The 18,727-nt window shown below is 35.8% G+C and overlaps 1 protein-coding gene across 3 annotated transcripts in view; it reads left to right on the forward strand.

Moving 5' to 3' along the window:
* Nucleotides 1–13,788, forward strand: part of LOC149413576 (fatty acid-binding protein-like) — a 35,505-nt gene extending 21,717 nt beyond the window's left edge. The window contains exons 1-5 of one of the 3 annotated variants that reach the window (XM_089644628.1): nucleotides 4,966–5,198; nucleotides 5,317–5,409; nucleotides 8,640–8,812; nucleotides 10,026–10,136; nucleotides 13,111–13,788. In XM_089644628.1, the coding sequence (XP_089500754.1) occupies nucleotides 5,340–5,409; nucleotides 8,640–8,812; nucleotides 10,026–10,136; nucleotides 13,111–13,170 (414 nt within the window). In that variant the 5' untranslated portion in view covers nucleotides 4,966–5,198; nucleotides 5,317–5,339 and the 3' untranslated portion in view covers nucleotides 13,171–13,788. Of the gene's footprint in view, nucleotides 1–4,965; nucleotides 5,410–8,639; nucleotides 8,813–10,025; nucleotides 10,137–13,110 lie in introns of those variants that run through there. The other 2 variants (XM_089644630.1, XM_089644629.1) reach the window with 2 other exon arrangements.
* The last annotated feature ends 4,939 nt before the right edge of the window (nucleotides 13,789–18,727 follow it).

Below are 18,727 nucleotides of genomic sequence, written 5' to 3' on the forward strand. Positions count from 1 at the left end.
TTGTAAAAGTAGATCTTTTTGCCATGAAACCATGTTGACGATGTGAAATAACTTTGTTAATCTCAGGCGAGAGTTTAGAAAGCAGAGCAGATTCAAATAGTTTAGGGATTGACGATTGGATACATATAGGTCTATAGTTAGAGATATCTGATCTATTTCCTTTCTTAAAGATTGGAAATAGAAAACTGGTTTTCCATTTTTGTGGAAAGGTACCAATTTTTAGAGACAAGTTAAAAAGTTTAGTTAGAGGTAATGTTAAAACTGATAAGCATTTTGATAAGAAAATTGGAGGAATGTTATCGGGACCAGCCGATTTATTAATATCAAGGGATTTTAATTTAGTTCTAATATCGCTTTCTTTGAATATACATTGGCTAAAATCGATCTTGTTGTCATTGTTAGCTGTAGTTGTATCGAATAATGGAGAGTTGTTTGCAGTATCATAGACTTTGCTGAAAAATTCAGCAAACAGATTGACGACTTCTTGGGGGGTATCGGCCATTTTATTATCTAAATACATGTTTGACGGAATACTAGAGTCATTATTATTGAGCATGTTCGCAAATTTATAAATGTTCTGAGGATTAGCTGCTGCCAATTCTTCGCAGTTTTCGATACACCTTTTGTAACATAACTTGGACATATTTTTAGTTGTCTTTCTTAGTTCACAAAATTTTACATAATCTTTAGGATCACGTGACGATTTATAAACTTTATGAGCAATTTTTTTGTCTCTAATTATTTTAATAAGGTCGTTGCTAAACCATTTTGGGTAGTTGTGCACAGTGATTTTAGTGACGGGTACAAACAATTCAATTGCATTATTTAAAATTAAGTAAAATTTGTCTACCATTACATTTAGGTTTTCTTCAAAGTCAAGAAAGTTCCAGTCAGTAGACAATAGAAGATTTGTGATTTGCTTAAAATCAGCTTTGAAAAAGTTTAATTTTGTTGATGGAGATGGATTTTTTTCTATTTTTGAACTGTAGCATTCGATCGTTAAAGGAGGGTGATACTTGTCGATTGGGAGAATATCTTCAGCAGATGCGGATACTTTTACAGAAGAAGAATTGGAAAACACTAGATCGAGAAGACGAGCGTTAACATTGTAGACATAGTTTAACTGCCGGAGACTTAAAAAATTTGACATCTCGATTATATCATGGGAACCATGATTGATGTTGTCCGTGCATGAAGTTTTATTGTTTTCTGTGTCCCACGTTACATTAGGTAGATTGTAGTCTCCTGTTAATATCAAAGTGGCATCTGGAAATTTTCTTCGTATTGTTTCAGCTTCGAGGTAGTGGTCTTTGTATAATTGAGCATCAGAAGAAGGGGGTATATATAAGCAGCCAACAATAATTTTTTTCCTTATTGGTAGACACCATGATGAATAGTTGTTCCAGATGAGTGTAGATGCATTTGAGTTTTCTTGAGTTGAATTTCTTATTTACGGATATTAACACACCACCTCCTCTAGTTTTATTGCTATTGCTTCTATCTTGTCTGTACACTGTGTGTTCAAAGAAACCCAATTCCGTAGTTTTCTCACTCACCTAATTTTCTTCACAACCAGTTACTGCCACCCACCGGTGGTTACGGTGGTAGATAGCTGTGGTGTCACATCTAAAGTAAGATAGCTTGGTGGGGGTGGGTGACGAAAATGTGCTTTGTTATGGGAAGGCTGCAAATGCTTCAGATTATTTCGGAATGAAGTTCATGAAGGTCTTGAATGCTCTGGAAGTAGAAAGTTGAAGAAGGTTCCAAACCGAGCGGCGGAGTGTGTCTGTGAGTCTAGAAGCTTCCGGAAAGTTTGAGAATGCTCTTGAAAGTTCTGGAAGGAGCCACAGCAATGGGTGGCGGGGTATAACTAGTATCCTATAAAATATATTATTTAAAATTAAACAATAACTTAGTAAACACCACTTTTATTGTTTATACTTAATGCTGACCTGGATATGCTGATTTTTTTTTTTTGCTGTATAACATGAAGAAGTTACGATTGTAGCGAAACTCGGTCGGCATATAAAAAATAAAAGTGGTGTTTACTAAGTTATTGTTTTATTTTAAATTATAATGTCACATCACAAAGTATCTGCTTCATATGAACAAATTTATTATTATGTATAAGTCATTGAAAATAGTTTTCGAGTAATGTATTATTATTATTATGAAAACTCTTTGCAAATGCGAAGAAAGTTGGCCGGTCCAGGGCCATCAATTCGCCACTATTCACATAATAACAGAGATGCAGTGAATTCTCATGAGAGGTCTGGTATGCTTGTTACTAGATTCAAAAGGCGAGCACTGAGCATAAAAAGTAACATGCTCAGTAGAAGATTTCGACTCTGCAGCCCGCAGGTGAAAAGGACGCTATTCTCAGCTTTCTGCACTACCTTGTATACTTGCGAGCTGTGGGCCAATTTCAAAAAGCGAACCATGGAAAGGCTTCGGATTCAATATAATAATGCCTACCGCATAATGTTCGGACTTCCAAGGCACTTCAGTGCCTCCTCGATGTTCATGGAGGGAAGAGTTCCCGGCTTTGCTGCCCTAATGAGATCCAGGGTAGCCGGAACGAGGGGAAGGATCAATAACTCCAGAAACATCCTCATCATCGAATCCCGCCATACCTCAGGATCGAACATCGAAAAACATTGGAGAAAAATATTGGCCCCCATAATTATCGCTCCGATGATAAGCTTACAAGATATTTAAATGTTTTATGTTAACACTCTCCTTTCTATATAGTTCCTTTTACTTTTTCTTATGTTTTATTTGCTCTATCAAACTTACATTTTATATTATTTGTACTTAATTGTATCTCTGTATATAACATTGTAGTTATATTTTATGGATTGTGTGGGATTGCACTAACCTCCCCACATTCTGGAATAAACAATTATTATTATTATTAAATTATACCCAACGCCCTTATTGATACATCTTACAGTATGTTGTATTAGTGTTTAGTGATATTTCTTCCGTAAACCGTTATATATTATTGTTACAGCGTCTATGGGTGGTGGCTGTAGAACAGGCTGGCGTTTTTCATGAGTTGCAACTCACGAAGGACTTTTTCCTGTTAGGCCGCGGAGAACTCTTCCACGCGCTCTTGCGCTTGTCGATATGGGAAATATTGTCAGCATTGAACAATGAACAGTATGGGAAACCAATACTTAGATATGTTGGTGAATTTTGTGGATCATATTTAAAACCTATCCAACCCTATTCTTGAACCTTTGATTGTCTCTTTTAAACCTATCAGTATTTTTTATTTTTTTTATTTCTAAATTATTTGTCATGTCAAAATGATGTCTTCATGTCATGCTTTATGTAAAATGAATAGATAGATTAGACCACTGAGCAGGAGACTATGATCGAAAATTGGAATTGTGAATATTGTGACGTCATATTGTTGCCTAACTAAATCCACCAATGAAAAACTCTGAAAGACTGGAAAAAACTTTCAGAGTTTTTCATTGGTGTACAGTATAATAAGTACTCTCCGAATGATAATTTTACTGTCTATATTGGCATATAAATGTTTTTTTTAGGACCAATTTGTTTCATACAAAAATGCCGAAGATATCGATCTAGTGAGTGGTTTATTTATGCCACTGAGTATTGTTGTGTGAATCAAAAAACAGTACAGAACTCTCTCAGTAATCCGTCACATATCTGTCACTATCCGACAACTACTATAATCTCTAATAACATCTTGAATTTGAAGCGAGAATTTTTGACATACCTTGATATCGCGCCGAAAATAGCGAATCGTCCCAATTAAGCATTTTATTACGTGTAACATAAAACAAGCAAATAAATTGACTGAAGAACACATTTTGGGGAAAAGGCTTTAGTCGGACGTGGTCAGACCCATGCCGGTGACAATTGGCTTGGTATTGTTTGGAATATTGGTAGTTGGTACCACTCGCGTAGAATAACTGGCAAGTTGTACTGTATATGTCATGTTCTTAAAAATCGCTCTTCGTAGTTACAATCATTCTTAATCATAACCGTTTTTATTTATTACGAGTACCTCGATTAATTATCATATGTGATCAACATGTATGTGTTAATCACATGACGAAAATGTTTTTTTTTAGTTATCTGGTCACCGTCAATATGTTTTCAAGTGTCAAGTTGATAACTAAAAATGGAACGTCTGAACCGCTACAAAATATGGGTTTTTCCTGAACCAATGTTTTCATTTTTGGGATATGGCATCACTGAGTTAATGGATCGGCACGTATATGCATCGAGACTTCAGAATTTTATCTACAACTAGAGGTGGGTCCTGTGAGTACTTTTCGTTACTGGGTACAATGAGTAGAGGTACAAAGAAATACCGGTTACAAAATACTCATACATAAGTATTTTATACCGACCTGAGGATTGATTAAGAAAGTAATTTGTAAACTGTACTCACAAAATTTCTTCTACCCACAAATTTTCTATGTAAAATTGATTTCCCCAATTATTATTCGAAATCCATGGGGGGGGGGAGAATTTCTGTGAAACAATTCCCCACAAAAAATTTCAAATCCATGGGGGGGGGGAATGTTAGAGAACTTCTGTGAAAGGTTATTCCCTGGGAGGGGAGATGGCTACGAAATTCCCTGTCGAAGAATTCCCCACATTTTTCCTATTAAAAATGTGTACCCATCAGAAGTACTTATTAAAAGTGCATATTAAAAATACCCATCAATAGTACCTATTACAAACACCTATCAAAAATAACTCGTAAAAGTACCTATTCAAAATACTATCAAAAGTACCTATTGAAAATACCCATCAAAAGTACCTATTAAAAATACCCATCAAAAATATCTGGTAAAAGTACCTATTAGAAATATGTAGTTCCAGTATAAAATACTTGAGAGTATTTTGGAACCAGGTATTTTAGAGATTTGTCACAAGTACAAAGTATTGCGTGAATATACCCCGTACTTTTACTGGGTACGATAAATACGCCTCACCTCTATCTACAACTCTAATCAGTAAATATTTATCTAAAATACGTGAGAGTTTCTCTTTTGTTGTGATTTTTGATTTATGTTTTATCATTGTTATCCATTTTTATCTGATTTGTATATATATTTAACCAAACTGCTATCTATCTCTACAGTCATTCGAGCTTGTACAGTAAGTGCATTATCTGCAAAAAATAACAATAGATCAAGTTTCAGGAACCAGTAAGTTTTTGTTTTAATGTTTTACGTGCATTTAATTGAATGTTATTATTATTTTCTAATGTATGATTAAACTTGGCTCCCTTGGTAACAAAATAAAACAGCTTACTAATAATTTCAGAGAGATCTGTGATATATTGCAAAATGGAAAAAATTCTTGGAAAATATCAACACTACAAAAATGAGAACATTGACGAATATTTTACCGCTGTCGGTAAGTTCAATAGAAATATTATGATTTCACAAATACTATTGGTAAATAATCGCCGCATTTTTAATAAGCACAGATTATGGAAATTGAAAAACAAGAAACAACTATTTACATCTGGGGAGATGGTAAAAGATGCATTAAAAACACATTTTTATACAAAGTTCAAAATTTCCCTTAAAAAAAATATTTTTTTTAATTTTGGGATAATTATTCGGAATCGCTGGCCACGGATAATACGAAATATTTTTTAAATAAAACCTTTTGATTTACCTTAATTACTATAAAAGGAAACTGACTGCATTTGGGAAATTTCAATTTTAGCATTTTAATTTTTAATTACGTAAACTGGAAATTCGCTTTCGTTTTGACAGCAAGAATATTTTCTGTCGATGACATTTTCTTATGTTGGTATTCCTGATACCATATGAGTGGCTAGAATTTTTACCATTTACTCTATGCAAATACTGGGTAGGTACTATTTTGGCCGAGCTCGATAATAAAATAAACGTATTTATCCGTGTTTTATAAGTAAAGAATTTTTTTTTTTTTAAAGGATAGGTATATATAGGTTAGGTTAGGTCATTATATGTTGGGTCAGGATAGGTTAGGTTTGGTTATTATAGGTTAGGTTAGGTTAGGATGGGTTATTAAGGCGAAGCTTAATGCCAAATCACTAATTTGATTAATCTTTATAACGAATTGGTGTACATTATGAATACCAAAAAATATGCTAAAATAAAATAAAAAATTTAAGGTTTTCGTATCGCTTCGCTTGAGTAGAATAAAAATAAAAATTACTCAATAAAAAATTTAAATGCCAACTGCTAAAAAAAATATTTTTTCAATAGAAATGTATGAATGCGTAAAGGAAACATCTTTTAAAAAATACAGTATTATAGCTAAGATTATCTGTGACAGTTTCACTTGATTAACTTTTTGCTTTCTTATAAAATTATTTACAAAAGAAATAAAAACCATTTTTTTTGCTTGAAATCGAACGTTTCTAGACTCCGTTTGTCAAGCGATTTTAATTCCTATTACCTACGATATAAGGTATACCAAGAATATACACATTTTTGGCTTGTAGCTTCCTCTTAAAGGTTAGGTTGAGTTATTAAAGGTTAGGTTAGGTTTGGTTATCATAGGTTAGATTGAGTTATTATAGGTTAGGTTGGGTTATTATAGGTTAGATTGAGTTATTATAGGCTAAGTTGGGTCAGGTTAGGTTGGTAATTATTCGGGATCCCTGGCCACTCTTAATACGATTTTTTTTTTTTTTAAAACCTTTTGATTTTAGCTTAGGTTAGGTTATTTGCTTTTACTTTTGGTGGTTTCTTATTATTGGATGATAATTATTATTTTTAGATTGACCGAAATTTGGGGAGTGCGTTAACGTTGGTGATCAGACAAGAACCGGTGTGTTCAACATGGTATGGTGGTTGGCAGTGTTCCTCTTCTTTATTTATTGCCTCATTTTGCTGACCCCCCATTACGCTCTACCTGTTGGGTAAGGTTAGGTTAAGAGCAGGTTAGAAGAGTTAGTTTGTTAGCATCTACAAAATTTATAATTGATTGTTTTGTGGCCAAGTTGACAGGTGCATCGGATTACAACCCATGAGTCGTGGGTTCAATTCCTCTGCCAGCAAAGTCCTCCATCATGATACAAGAAACGTTTCCGCTTAGTATGATGGTAGTAGGAGATTTAAAAATATCACGGGTTTTTTTTTATTTATTTATTTTTTATATTAACTCCACACAGGAGGCCCTGAAGAAAATAATTTCCCTCAGGGCCTATGTCATCTTTGGGGATGATGTGTGGGGGGTCCTTTTGTGGAGAGGAAGGAGTGAACATGAGTCTTGAAGAGTCCCATGTTTTAGGAGGGAGGAAACACAGAGGCCGGCAGCTTGTTCCACAGCCGATCTGTTGAACTTAAGAACGAATCGTAGAAGCGACCCGTTCTCATGTGACAAATGTCAACCGTGTACAAATGTTGGGCGCGCGTTTGGCGTGTATCCCGACTATGCACCGGTGCCGAAGGGATCAATGACGCTAGTTCCTCAGAGCATCCTCCAATTGTAATACCGATAGAACAAGGACAGCATACCTACCTGATGCCTGTGCTCTAAAGATTGCAGTCCGTTTGTTAAGATTGGAGAATCTATCAAACGGACCGCCCGTTTCTGCACAGAGTCAAGGGTTTTTTTCAGGTATTTTGGGGCTCCGGACCAGAGATGGCTGCCAAATTCGACAGTAGGGCGCACTAAGTTTGTTGTGAACGTTTGTTCATGACCGGGGAATGTTTGTCTTTCTTTAAACACATTGACGGACATTTGCCAGATAAATCGAATCAAATCAAATAATATCAGACCATCAGTAATAACGACCTATCGTCTTTGGGTGTGACACTATCAAGTCTAGAAGACACAAATAGACGGGCTGCTTACTGCTACAATACTAAACTTGACGTCCCTGTCCGTTGTCTCTTATCCATCCGAGGCCCTATCCTACCGACTTTCTTTTGGGTATGCTCGGAATGAACTATCTACGGGTCAGAAGGGATGTACACTTCTTCAGACTGATTTGTGGATGGGTTAAAAACTCGACTATCGCGGAGAGAATTCATTTCTGTGTTCCCGATGGTTATCTGTCACCGACAACCTAGATATCGACATCTTTAGCAACAATGCGGAAACCTTTAAAAGGCAAACTCTGTTGCTACTAGTATAGCTGATATTCCCACTTTTTATACTTACATGTTGCTGGGGGTTATCCTTAGGAGACAGACATATACCATTACGGACTTTGCTGTAGTACTTTTTAAGATATACAATTCCGTAGTACATTATTTTGATGTATCTCATGAGATTTAGACTTTTCTCTCCTTTCTATAAATATAATATGCATGTATTATATATATAAACCTTCCGGAAGAAACTTTCTAAATGATAGTGAAAACCCTTCCAAATTCTGTTGCGTAGTTTAGGAGAACGTGCATAAAAGGACAGACGCGGATAGCGACTATATTTTATACTATTTAAAGATTCTGCTTTACAAATGCATTAGAATGAACAATTTTGTAATGTTTTTGAAATAATAAATTAAATTGAATTGTATCGCATCCCTGACTAAAAGATTCATAAGTACGTTGTGTCATATCACGTCTCCTGATGAGTGTATGTTGTATTTTCATGTCTGTATAACAGTCATGTACTTATCAATAAGTTATTTGTAGGTGTTCCATACATTCCTCGTAAGATGATGTTGATGACTTCCCCATCCTTGGAGATCAGTCTGGACGGAGACCATTGGACTGTGAAGAATGTCACAATGATGAGGACTTCGATTTTAAACTTTGTCCTCGGAGGTGAATATGAAGAAAAAATGCCAAATGGAGAAACATTAAAGGTAAGGAAACAACTTATTCACTGTTTTAACCCCTACAGCATTTTCAGGAGATATTTCTACCAGATGTCACACACCCGTAATCTTTTTGGGAGATATTTCTCCCATAAAATTCATGTTTTATCATTTTGCATTACTATGTTAGAAACAATGTTAGAAAGAGAGAACACCACACATTGTGTTACAAAAACTTACCATAGAAGCTCCTGAAAAATTTGATACAACTCTTTGAGAAACTTAGATTATGCTTAGCTTTTGAACATTATTTGTAAAGGTAAATTTTGTAAAATTATAAATTTGTTTAGCAAATATTTTTATATAAAATGAAGAAAAAAAAGTGACTGGCAAAAATATTTCCCGCAGATATTTGGACAGTTCGCTTATGAGAAATACATTGCAAAATATCAGAGGCTCTAGGGGTTAAACCTTAAAATAGAATCAAGGGAGATGAGCCAAGAATGATTATTAGTACGATACCGCACAAATAACTCGTGTCGCCAACATTGTTCACCCATACTACTGCAAGCCGCATCTACGCGCAACAGTGTCCCGCCTTTGTTTCTGGCTACACACCAAACGCATAACTTTCATTGTCTTCGCCGCTTTGATAGTCTTTGCAGTTTGGCGACAGTCTGCAAGCTTCCATGCCATATCTCCCTTTATTTCTATTATCTGTACTACTATTATGTCTATTTATCTTCTCTTCCCCAACCTCTGTGTTAATTTTAACCTGTCATGTCTGCTTTTAAAGTTATTCCCTATCAAAGCTTGTTCAATTTAGTCATTTCAGATTCTTAGAGGCTCTGAAATATGAAAGCATATGCGAAAACTTTAGTAAAATTAACTAAAACACAATGCTTACACTAACACATTTGTGTTTTTTCACGGGAGAACGTTCCTCAGAAAATTGTGTAAAAAATACATAGAAAATGGGAGAGAGGTTCTATCGGATGAAAATCACTCCACAATTTCATAAACAAAACACAATTTTGTCCCTACACCAATATATTGGGTAGTGTATGCGTGGGGGTGGGAATAATCTAGGATTCTAATAATAATTGATGCATATTACCATTACACTTTGTTGACCGTTTTATATCAAAATCGTGTAAAAACAGAATTATCTCTATTTTGTTTCGTTGCTTTTTAGAAGAAAATAACATAGTATGTTAAAAATAAATAGTTGTCTAATATAAATGTAACTGATTCGTTACAGAGCGTAACAACAAAGCCAAACAACACTCAGCTGGTGATACATTCAACCGTCGAGGAGTCTGGTGTCAAAACCTCGAGGACTTATGATTTCGATGATGACAACTGCATTATTGTAAGTATTTATGAAGAAGCGGTGACATGGTACCATCAAGTGAATCAGATACTTGAGTAGGGTCATGTCAAGAGTAAGAATAACAGAAGAATAGTATGAATGTGAATGAAGCAAGGAGTGTGTGGCGGACTATCCTTTCTGTACGGAGAACGTTGTGGTGGTTAATTAGTCAGTTTACTTCTTCCTTCATGTGCAGAAGTGTATAGTATTACTATACTACCAAGAGTCCAAGTTACTATCGGTGTCGTCAGGACTAAATTACATAGGCGTGGATTCAACGATTTCATACAGATAGTTGCCATTAGAGAAAAAATAATATTTTGGGACGGTACTAAATCATCAAAAAATGGCAACTCCTTGCACATAACCATAGATCACAATCATAAAATCATCTGTCACTGTCATCTGCGAGCTGTGTCACGTGCTTGGTCGTTATCCAATCGATGTTTTTGTTTACCCGTTCATCGTTTGAATCTTCATAGGTACCTATGCCTTGGCAAAATTACTTGCCTGATCACCGTATCATATATTCATTTAATATATGAGGCGAAACCACCAAAACAGGGCAGCGCAAATGCCAAAGCAATAGCTGTCACAACTCTGTCCCTATTCATTAATTAATTAAAGTACGATATGAAGTCAACACACATATTTTAGTTTATCATTTTATTTTATTTCTTGAAATGGTGTTTAGTGAACAGGGTACCTAGTACACTCCATCGTCTATGGATTTATTAATAATGTCGATAACTTGATACCGAGCACGACCGCAGATCACTAATGTACAAACAACAGTTCACGGCGAATAAATTAAGAACACTTAGTCGTTGTGAAATGTTGTTTGTTCGTTCGCAGTCTGCAGTCGAGCTCGGGAACGATGACAACTTATCAACGTTATTGATAAATCCTTTATCCATTGACCGAGTTCTGATAAGCCAGATGCTTTTTAATCTTCCACTTCCTGGAGCCTCACAACATTCCCCAAACAGAAGTGCCGTAGTCCCACTGGGTTTGGGCAGTTACGAGTCTTTTGAGGTATCACATAAAATAAATAAAATATGCAGAAATTCAATTCAGGTACATAACTGATTTGCTTCGGAGATTGTAGTATCGATGGTATTCATAATATAAAAGTATTTATATCAGTTTAATAATAGATTCTGTTTATTTCCTTTTGTGTAGTCATTGTATAAACAAAAGATAAGATAGCTTATATAAAAATACAAGATGTCTCAAGATTATTATGTGATTTTTCTCACGTAAAATTTGTCGTTTTTTATGGTAGATAAAATTTTTCATAATTTCACTTGATCATGTCATGATTTCCTTGGGCGTCCCCGACTTCTTCTTCAATTTAGTTCCGCGTTATGTATCCTCCCTAAACGCCCAAATAATCTAAATCAGAGGTTCCCAAAGTGGTCTATATGGACCCCCAGGGGTCGATATCGGCATGCTGGGGGTCTATGTCTGCGAGAAAAAAATTTGGGGTTCCACGGATTCAAATGGGAGTACATACGAGCGGACCCCCATTTACCTCAAGTCAACATTTAGAAGTTCCGTAAATGACACAATAGACCTAACACAAATATAATAGACTGAGAAATTACTTATTTGATATTTGTATTTTTATATTTCGTAAAGTTGTTAATTGAGGTATATAAATAGAGTCTACGTTCCTTTTCTCGTCAGAATTAATATATTCAAGCAAAACATTGGACATTGGAAGCCACGAATTTTCCTAGTTCCCCAACTTGTTTTTGAAAAACATCTAGGGTAATAATGACGTTCAACATTTAAATGCACTTCACACAGACTTCAAAACTAAGTTTGAGGACAATTTTACTGTGGAAATGCAACGTTGAAGAATCGGATATCATGTGACAAGAAGAACTGACCGGAATAAGCACTGACAAAGAACTTAAGGGGCAGTTCTGTAGGGCTAGCTACAGAAAGAAATTCCCGTTGCTTATCCTGCTTCATTTTCATTTTGTGTAATACCTCACAATGGTGCCCCTGTCTGCACAATGTAAAGACAGAGCAACTATACCGCCACCCGGTTGTTGGGCAGGCAAGGGAAGGGAATATTTTTACTAAAAAAATAAATGATTATCACATGGGACGTTAATAGTTTTAGGAAAATTCAATATTCGGCAGGCAGGGGGTCTACGGAAAAAAAAAATTTGGCAAGTGGTCTACGTGAATGTACCTTTCATAATATTATCCGTTACTCTTTCATCAGCCTTGTGTTCTTTCAAGTCATAGCAAGGCTTAGTTTATTTGTTCCACAGTATCTCTACAGATATTTATATTCCTTATTCTATATTCTATACTTATATTATATTCCCACAGATTTCAGTCTACTTCCATCTTTCCTCTGCCAGTTCCATGCCTCTGTCATGCTTACCGATTATTTCTAAAATAACGCATTAAATCGTTAAGCCTCGTTGTTTCACAGAAATTCAAAGTGTGACAAAGTCATTAAATGACCATCCAGCGCCATTTTGTTTTGACAGTTGAAAGGTTCCCGTTAATGCCGATTCTAAGTCCCTTTGAACCAATTGTTAGGGTTTTTTGTGGAAAGGAAGGAGTGAAATTAAGTGAGAGAGGAAACACAGAGGCCGGCAATTCGTTGCACAGCCGAGCTGTTGAATTCAGAGTCGTAGAAATGACCCGTTTAATGTGACAAATGTCAACTGTGTATAAATGTTGGGGGCGCGTTTGGTATGTTTCCCGACTGACGTGTGGTGCCTAAGGAATCACAATTCCTCGGAGCATCTTCCAATGAACTACCGTTAGAACAAGGACAGCATTCCCATCCGACGCCTGTGCTCTAAAGATTGCAATCGTTACTGCACAAAATGGCGCTCAATGACCATTTGTCGACAATGTTACCCTTGAATTTCTGCGAAACAACTGGGCCTTGGTGGAATTATTTTCAATCAAATGATAATGATGTTTTTCTGTTTATTTTCAGACATTGACGATTGGTGATATTTCCGGAAAGAGATACTTTTCCAGGGTTAAGCCGGAATGATGCAGTATTCATGCGATTGGATACCCCCAAACAGCTTTTTACTGTGTGTCAACAAAATCTAGAAATTTTAATGGATCAAATTTTTTTCATTACTATGGCAACACCGAGTATTACTTATTATATTAATTTTAAAAGAACAAAAAAATTGTATTTAAAAGTCAGGTTATGTTTGATATATGACTTATTTGATAAGTACATTTCAAAAATCTATTTTTGATTCAATTATCTTGCTGAGTATTAGATAATAATTAAGTGTTGAATTTACTTAGAATATTATATAGAATCATCTCCTTTCAGGAAGTTTCACTAATTTCTCAGCACAATTTATTATTGATGTGAAAAATATTCACTTCAACCAAAGGACTTTTTTTAAATTTTTTAATTTTCCATTTCGACTCTCATCGTTTGTGTTGCATTGTTGCGATCATAGTGCCCTCCATTTTGTGTACTTTATTTTGACAGACTGTAAATTTGCGACAGTCAGTATCACACGAGTCTCATTGTTATAAAAATATCTGCGAGATTATTTATTATTAGAGAATATTAATGAGTAGAATTGAATTACTAATACACAAATTATTATTTTTAAAGCAGCAATCAGAAATTCTGGTTCCATAACAAAACAAAATAGAACATTGAAAAAAAAAAAAAATAAAAAAAAAAAAATCTTAAATCATATTTATTGAAAAAACACATCAAACCTAACCTAACCTAACCTAACCTACCCTACCCTAACTAATGAAGTTACAATATAAATAGACGCGCTGTAGAAATCTCAATGTGGCAAGCCAAAAGCAAGACAATTATATTGCTTTCGAATAGTTTAGTTTTAGTGGTACTAAACTGCCATGCATCGCGTAATGTCGGTCGTGGGCAACCTCTAAGTAATTGCATTTACAAAGTGACAAAATGTAAATGTACTCAATCGGCAAACACTAAAAAAAAAGCCAAGAAATAAGATTTCATTCGGACCCGATTTCGATGATAATGTTTTTTGCTATTTAGATGACCTTATATTAGTATCGGAAGACTTGAAATCACATTTAAACTTGTTAAATCGGGTGTACAAACGTCTACGAGACGCGGGTCTCACCATTAACTTAAAAAAGTCGGAATTTTGTAAAGCCGAGGCTATATGGTAGATTCCCAGGGACTTCGCACTGATCCAAGTAAAATTGATAGTATTAAAGATTTTCCTATACCGAAAAATGCTAAACAAATTCGGGCATTTGTTGGCTTGTGCGGTTACTTTAGACGGTTTATCAAGGGATTTTCAAGCATTGCAGCTCCTTTAACAAGTATTACTGGTTCAAAAAAGGGAATTAGTAATTTTAAATGGTCACCGGAAGCTCAATCCGCATTTATTGCACTAAAGCAAGCACTTACTTCTGCCCCAGTTTTAAGTTGTCCAGATTTTTCGAAACCCTTCGCTATACACTGTGACGCAAGCTCCGTAGGCATTGGGGGGGTATTAATTCAAACTATAGATGGACAGGAGCACCCTATTGCTTATTTTTCGAGATGCTTAAACGTTCACGAACGTAATTATGGAATAACTGAGCGTGAACTTTTAGCCGTACTAGACTCCGTTACACACTTTAGACCATACATTGAAGGAACTCATTTTACAGTTGTAACCGACCACTCAAGTCTAAAATGGTTAGGTTCTCTGTCCAACCCCAGCGGTCGTCTCGCGCGTTGGAGTTCACGCCTATCCCAATTCTCGTTTGATGTAATCCATCGTAAAGGTACTCAACACATAGTCCCAGATGTCCTTTCGCGAATGGATCTTGCCGAAATCTCCATTATAGATTCAGGAAATATTCAAGATGAGTGGTATCAAAATATTTGGAAGGGTTGTCAAGAATTTCCCCAACGTTTTCAGAACTTCCAAATTCGGGAAAATGAACTATTTCGTCACACAAAGACTCGTTTAGCACTGTGTGAAGACACTGCGTGGAAAAAAGTAATTCCTCAAGAAAAAAGATTAGACATTTTAAGTAGTGTTCACGAGTCTATTCGATCTTGTCACCCCGGCGTTTTTAAAACTTATAAAAAAGCACAATTACGGTATTTTTGGCCAAATATGTACAGAGACATTAAACAATTTGTAAATCTCTGTACGGTCTGTAAGGCGCATAAAATCAGTACGGCCTCACCTAACGGTATTTCATCACACCCTAAAAAAGTTACACGTCCAATGCAGATGTTATCGTTGGATTTGGTAGGTCCATTACCGAGAATTTACTCTGGTTTTACCGTTATTTTATCCTGTGTCGATGTTTTTTCAAAGTTTACCTGGCTGTTTCCGCTGCGCAAAGGTACCGCGCGAAGCATTGTGAAGAATTTTGAAGAAAGTATTTTTCTTGTACATGGCGTACCGCACACCATTGTTTGTGATAACGGCCATCAGTTTGTATCCAAAGAATTTAAGGACTTATTAAATCATTATAATATACCACCTCCGTTTTATAACTCTTATTATACCCCTTAAAACAATGTGGTAGAGAGATATAACCAAACTTTGGGCACCGCATTATCGATATTAGTTGAATCAGACCACCGTAATTGGTCAAAATTCTTACCACAAATACAATCAGCTATGAACAATTCCGTAAATTGCGCTACGGGTTTTACTCCTTATTTCCTAATGCATGGTCGAGAGCAAATATTAGACGGTGATTTGCATCGTAACCCTATAGCTGATACGGAATCTAATTCACAAAATTGTACTAGTCAGAGAATCTACGCACAAAAATTAGAAGAACTGTCACCAGTTTATGAGCAAGTCTCAGATGCTTTACTAAAAGCTTACCAAAAAGGAGCAAACCATTATAACCTGCGGAGAATACATGTTAGTTTTCAAGTCGGAGACAGAGTTTGGCGTAGAAATTTCGTCCAATCAAACGCTTTAATTACTTTACACAGAAACTAGCCCCACGCTTTGTGCAAAATATAGTCGTGAAGAAAAAATCAGACTTAATCTATACATTAGCAGACCTCAAAGGTAAGGAAACTGGTAACTTTCACGTGAAAGACATCGTCAAGTCAGAAAATATACCGGATTAATATGTTTCTGATAGTGCTTTGGTGGGTCTGGCCACCCTACCAAGTACTCTCAATTAATTAATATTTCATATATTTTTCAATGCACGGGAGCACAAAGCGGCTTGATCACCCGAGTTGGAGCGACCCAGCATTATGACAGTCCTTAGTCCTGTCCTAGTTAATTTTCTTTTAAAAAAGATAGAAATTTCATAAAATGGTTAATATAAATCGGTAAATAATAGAAAGAAAATAAATTTAGTCTCGCACTCTAGTATCCTACTCGAGTTAGTTACACGACAATGATGTTTTTCAGATATAAGTCTTTGACTAAACAAGTGAAAGTTAGGTAGCATGGGTTATATAAACTGCCCAAAGCTTGGAATGCACGGTGATACTTTCCCACTATCCCCGTATATTCTAGGTTTCTTACTACATATATACTTAGGTGCATATTTTATACGTTCGCCCGTTACTTAGAAAGTGAAGATGTACCGGTCCAGTACATCTTTGTTTTATAAGCAGTTTTTTTAAAATTTTATTATTAAGAATTGCATTTTACCAAATATATTTTTGTTTACTTTATTATAATTATCTTGTCATGTTTGGAAATGGTATACTTATGTTAGTACTCTTGATATTTTGTTTAATAATTTCATAGTAATTAATGATACAATTATAAGAGCTGGTTCAGCATAAGTCTTTTCCTTAAAGTCCTTCTATAACTTTAGTTCTATAATTTAGTAAAAGTAGGTTTTATCTATAAATTAGTACAATAATACAATTTTCTACCATTTGCACCATTCGAAAAATGGATGTATACAATTTTCTACCAATTGCACCATTTACAACAATGGATGTATACTATTACTAATTGCACCACATCTATTAGATTGGTTGTTGAATGTTCCACTCAATTAAACCACCTTACACACCTGCGTACGTGTAAAGGTTAAAAGTTTTTTCTACTATGTATTACGAAATAATGCTTTCCAAGGATGATTATTTTGTCTTATTATATAAATTCTCTTCGAAAAACTTACCCAATAACCAGGTCAGGTAGAGTGGATAAAATTTCTTCGAAGTGTGTTTTATCTCCAACGGAGAAGTAGACTCAGTGAAAAGTGAGGGTTGGCTTACCTCCCTAAAAAAGTGTTGCCTGAGTGGCTTATCGCCCTATTAAAGGGTCAGTGAAGCTTTAACGCTTAAGTTGTTTAGATGTGTTGAGAAGGAGAATAATATTTTTTTATATACCTACAGGTTTACCTACAATTTTGTTTAAGAATATTTTCCGTCACAGATGTAACGCTAACGGCAGTCTTCGACAATCGTCAATTTATCATCACCCGGTATTCTGATACTGTGGGTGCTTGCAGACTCCGTTCACGTAATATCTTCTAAAATTTGTAATTAAGTTACATTAATCTTAAGTTATCTTTAAGTTCTAGAATGGCTGAATCGCAGGCTCAACCATCCGGCTGCACGCTCGATGGGTGCGATTGGAGCTGCGGCACACCCATTCATCATAAGTTTTGTTATCCAAATCGTAGATTTTGTCTTATTCCTTATTTATCTTACAAATTATGATGCTCATGTATAATGGTTGAATGTTTTTTTAGAAACCCAGAGGATCTTTTCAAGCTTAGTTATTGCAGTTGTAGTTTTTTCAGGGTTATATTAATGTTTGGGGACAAACATTTGTGTGGCGCGGGGGGTAATGTTATGAAGCGGTGTTAAGTCTTATTTAAAAGTAATTATTTAAAACACCTCTTCAGAACAAGTACCATTGTTAGTATTAATTTTGATTAAAATTATGGAGAGCACGGCCTGGCAACACATAGACTGCCGGGGAGTCTATGGTTTTTTTTTCCGTTTCCTTTTTTTTGACTCTGAAATTGTTACACGAGCGAGGGCTGCCGCGTAATGGTTGCACAGTCAATTAGAATATAATTCATTGTACCCTGGATGGGCGATTGTAATAGAAATGTGTACATCAGTATTCCTGACGCGGGTCGTTATTCGTTTTTTTTACAAAAAACCAAGTCGGGTGTGCAAGTTCTTTTAAATAAACGACCGTATAAAGGTTCACCGCGTGTGTTCGTGAAAATCACAAATGTTCTACCGAAGATTAAAGACGCGATCCCTCGAAAATCGGTATTCCGCGGACTCCGCGAATTGAAGCATAAACCTCAGGTGGCGCTATACAAGCCATATTTTTCTAAACGAGAAATGGATAGTAAAATCACACGGCCGGACTGCGCCCGCTTAAGTAATCTGCCCGATCAGCTCCACAATTGATGGATTCGCTCCATAAACGCTAGACCCGTTACGCTCCAGAATCGCTTATCAGTCACCTTGTGGGAGACGCTGGACCCGTCTCCTGGACACGTTACTCTCGGACCAAAGCCCTGATGGTGCCAGCTGGATCCGTCTGGGACAGATCACCGCCGGCCGGATAGAAGCTCCCCGCTCACTTCCCGTTATTCAGTGGTTAGTCAGTTTAGATAGAATT

Source organism: Hesperophylax consimilis, chromosome 21, assembly GCF_061612785.1.
Source record: "Hesperophylax consimilis isolate HC1 chromosome 21, BYU_Hcon_1.0, whole genome shotgun sequence".
NCBI lineage: Eukaryota > Metazoa > Arthropoda > Insecta > Trichoptera > Limnephilidae > Hesperophylax > Hesperophylax consimilis.